The sequence below is a fragment of the Malania oleifera genome, chromosome 13 (genome assembly GCF_029873635.1).
Source record: "Malania oleifera isolate guangnan ecotype guangnan chromosome 13, ASM2987363v1, whole genome shotgun sequence".
Taxonomy (NCBI): Eukaryota; Viridiplantae; Streptophyta; class Magnoliopsida; order Santalales; family Ximeniaceae; genus Malania; species Malania oleifera.
In genome coordinates, this window is record NC_080429.1 from 38,080,567 (window position 1) to 38,083,565 (window position 2,999).

Consider the following 2,999-nt stretch of genomic DNA (forward strand, 5'->3'; position numbering starts at 1 on the left):
TTCGTGTTATAACAAAATTATCTTAGCAAATCATCTTCATTGAGAGTCAAATAATAAATGCAGCTTGTATTAGATATTGTTCAAGTTCATACTAATTTTTATGCGTGGCCGGGTTAAACATTATTATATCTTGTTTAAGTATATGTTAACTGCTACTTCTAATAGTTTATTTCTATTAAACAGTGGTGGAATATATATCTATTATGTATATTGGATGCCCATATTGTAAAAGAATTAATAACAAATCTAGGAGGCAGCACTTCAGAGATGCTTTTAAGTGTAAGTAAGATGTATCTTAAAATTAAGCATTGCTATCAATAAAAAAGGAAAATAATCAAGTTTGAATAAATTATTAAAGAAATAAGCCATCTGTGTGGCAGGGGGTTACAATCAGCTTGTATAAATAAATACAAGCAACTAATCGCTTTTGTTGATATGCAAAACCTTTTAAACTCATTGAAAGATGCAATGGAATATAAATTTCACTTTCTCACAAGAGAGAAAAAAAAAGTGTGATTTACCATTGAAAAACAAGACTTTTTTAATGTTGTGTTTGGGAACATGTATTTCGGGCCTAGGAATTTTAAAATTTTGTGAATTTGAATGATTCTCAACATAAATTTATGTTAGGATTTGTTCAAATCCACTGCTCCACATTTGTATTCCCAAGCATACTCTTGAACTTCTTTTCTGTCCTATGAATTTGCTGATGAATTTTGCTTTGATCTGCCTCCTCCAGACCTTCGATTACTGATTTTGTCAAAAGTCAGATGTGGAGTAAAGCTGGAGAATCATGGAAATCCAGTCTAGAATGACAGTTGGGATGTTGAGAATACGTAAGCTTAATGCCTTGTGTCTCCTAATTAGTGCTAAAGTTCATCTAATATTTGCGTAAAAAATAGGGCTCTTATTGCTTTAAACAAAGGATGCGAATTGCATGAGTGGGGTAAGTGTTATGCTCTTATTTAGTAATCCCCAACTTTTTCTCTTCTTTCTTGAAGTTCTAATGGATGCCTCAATAGAATTACCTTAATGCATCCATCCAAAAATAATAATTGTGTTCCTGTTGTGTGGGGTGCGTGTGTATTGAGATGGGAAGATGAAAATATATAACTTATTTAGTAATGTTACTGTGGTGTTCTTGATCTGCTGATGACACACTGATCAAATATTAGGAAGGTGCTGAAAATTATATCTACATCATCTTATTTGACAAACCAAACACCATCATTTAGAATTTACATTCTGGACATCTTACAGCCCTCAACTTCTGACTAACTAGATTAGACCACCTCCTTTGAAATTCTTTGCTGAAAATTCCCTTATCGAACAGAAGTTTCAAACCTTCACACTAATCTTAAGACGGGGCCAATTAAGAAAAAATAAAAGAAAATATTGAAAGAAAAGAAATAATAAAAGAACAGGAGAACGAAAGGGAAGAATGATCCACTTACCTTATGATGTACAAAACTGCAAAAAGAAACGAGGAAGAATCCTCTAAATATGAGGAACAATAATCTGCCAAATCTTAATTTCAGAGTCCAAACCACCACTATATACCAAGTAAGATGATGATGAAGAAGAAGAAGAAGAGGAGGAAGAATGAGAAGGTGAAGAATCAGATGGTTTATAATGATCAATTGCTGCTGTCAGGCACTTGACTGGGCCCCTGTGCCCTTCCAAAACAGCCAAACAAGAGTGGCTTCTACCAGCTCCTCTCCAAACTCTAATAGTTCTATCTGCTGAACCACTACACACCAAATCAGACACCACAGCTAAGCACAAAATGGAGTTGGTATGCCCCCTTAGTGCACCCAGAGCCACCAGGTTGCCCTCTTCATTGTTTTCCCAAGCAACTATCAATCCATCACTTCCACCGGAGTATAAAACCAACTCGTCTGTGCTCAAAACCAATGCATTGATCCCAGAGTCATTCTTCTCCAGTGTAGCCACTAGAGAATGCTTCTTCTCCCCTGGGATTTTCCTCCACACCTTTATTTTCTTGTCAGCTGAACCTGTATAAACATGCCCGTCGTTTGATAATGCTAGAGCATTTATCGCATCATCATGGGCGCTTCTCACAGATTCCAGGCACCTGAAGTCAGAAACTTGCCACACTTTGATGGTCCGATCCCATGAAACGGAGTAGAGGAGGGACTCGTCCCTGGACAACGCCAGTGCAGAAACCGTGTCAACGTGATGAACCCATGTGCATTTCTTGTGTCTTCTGATTTGGACATGGTTCTTGGGGGCTAGGAGTTTGAGGGCACGGTCACTGAATGTTGGGAGTGTGGCAATGCGCTCGTATTTCTCAGAGTGAGGTTTGTGGCTGTTGATTTTCCAGACGCGGATTTTGTGGTCTTGGTGAGCACTGAAGAGCTTATCAGCTATGACTAGGATGGACTTTACTGCGCCCTTTCCAACTGCTACTATATTATCAGTTGAACTCTCATGATCGCATAAGTCTGTGCTTAAGGGGTTTCGGCTCCACGATCGGATTTCGTTGTCTGACGAGCCACTGTAGAGGAATTTTCCAGAAAGGGCAAGGGAGGAGATGTAGGAGGTGTGGCCTCTGAGGTTGGTGATGCAGTGGTGGTGGGTGAAGGAAACATTGTGGTGCTGGTGGTGGGGTTGTGAGGTGGGGGAAATTGGTGGGAGGGTTTGTTGGACACAGAGGGAGGATGTCCCTGAGTGGAGATGTTTAGAGTTAGCCTGAGAATCTTCATTTGAGTGACCAGGTTGGTGGTATGGCTTCATTCCCATGTTGAGAGAGAGAGAGAGAGAGAGAGAGAGAAGTTTAGCAAATAACTACATATATAAGGAGCAAAAATTGGACGGTTGATAGGAATTGTAGTTTAGCAGAACAAGCTATCCCCCTCTCTCGTAGGCAGGCACATAGGTGGAGGCATAGGTGAAGGGACACCAATGGCCCAGATGAAATTATTTAAGCTGGTTTGCTTTAACATTTTGTTTTTATCTTATTCTTATTAATAAGTTGG

At 39.2% G+C, this 2,999-nt stretch overlaps 1 protein-coding gene across 1 annotated transcript; it reads right to left on the reverse strand.

The window, feature by feature from the left end:
- Positions 1-1,180: 1,180 nt before the first annotated feature.
- On the reverse strand, positions 1,181-2,771 carry LOC131145603 (protein JINGUBANG). Its single transcript, XM_058094775.1, has one exon. It carries the CDS (start codon positions 2,761-2,763, stop codon positions 1,498-1,500), a length of 1,266 nt encoding a protein of 421 aa, XP_057950758.1. The 5' UTR covers positions 2,764-2,771; the 3' UTR covers positions 1,181-1,497.
- Between the last annotated feature and the right edge of the window lie 228 nt (positions 2,772-2,999).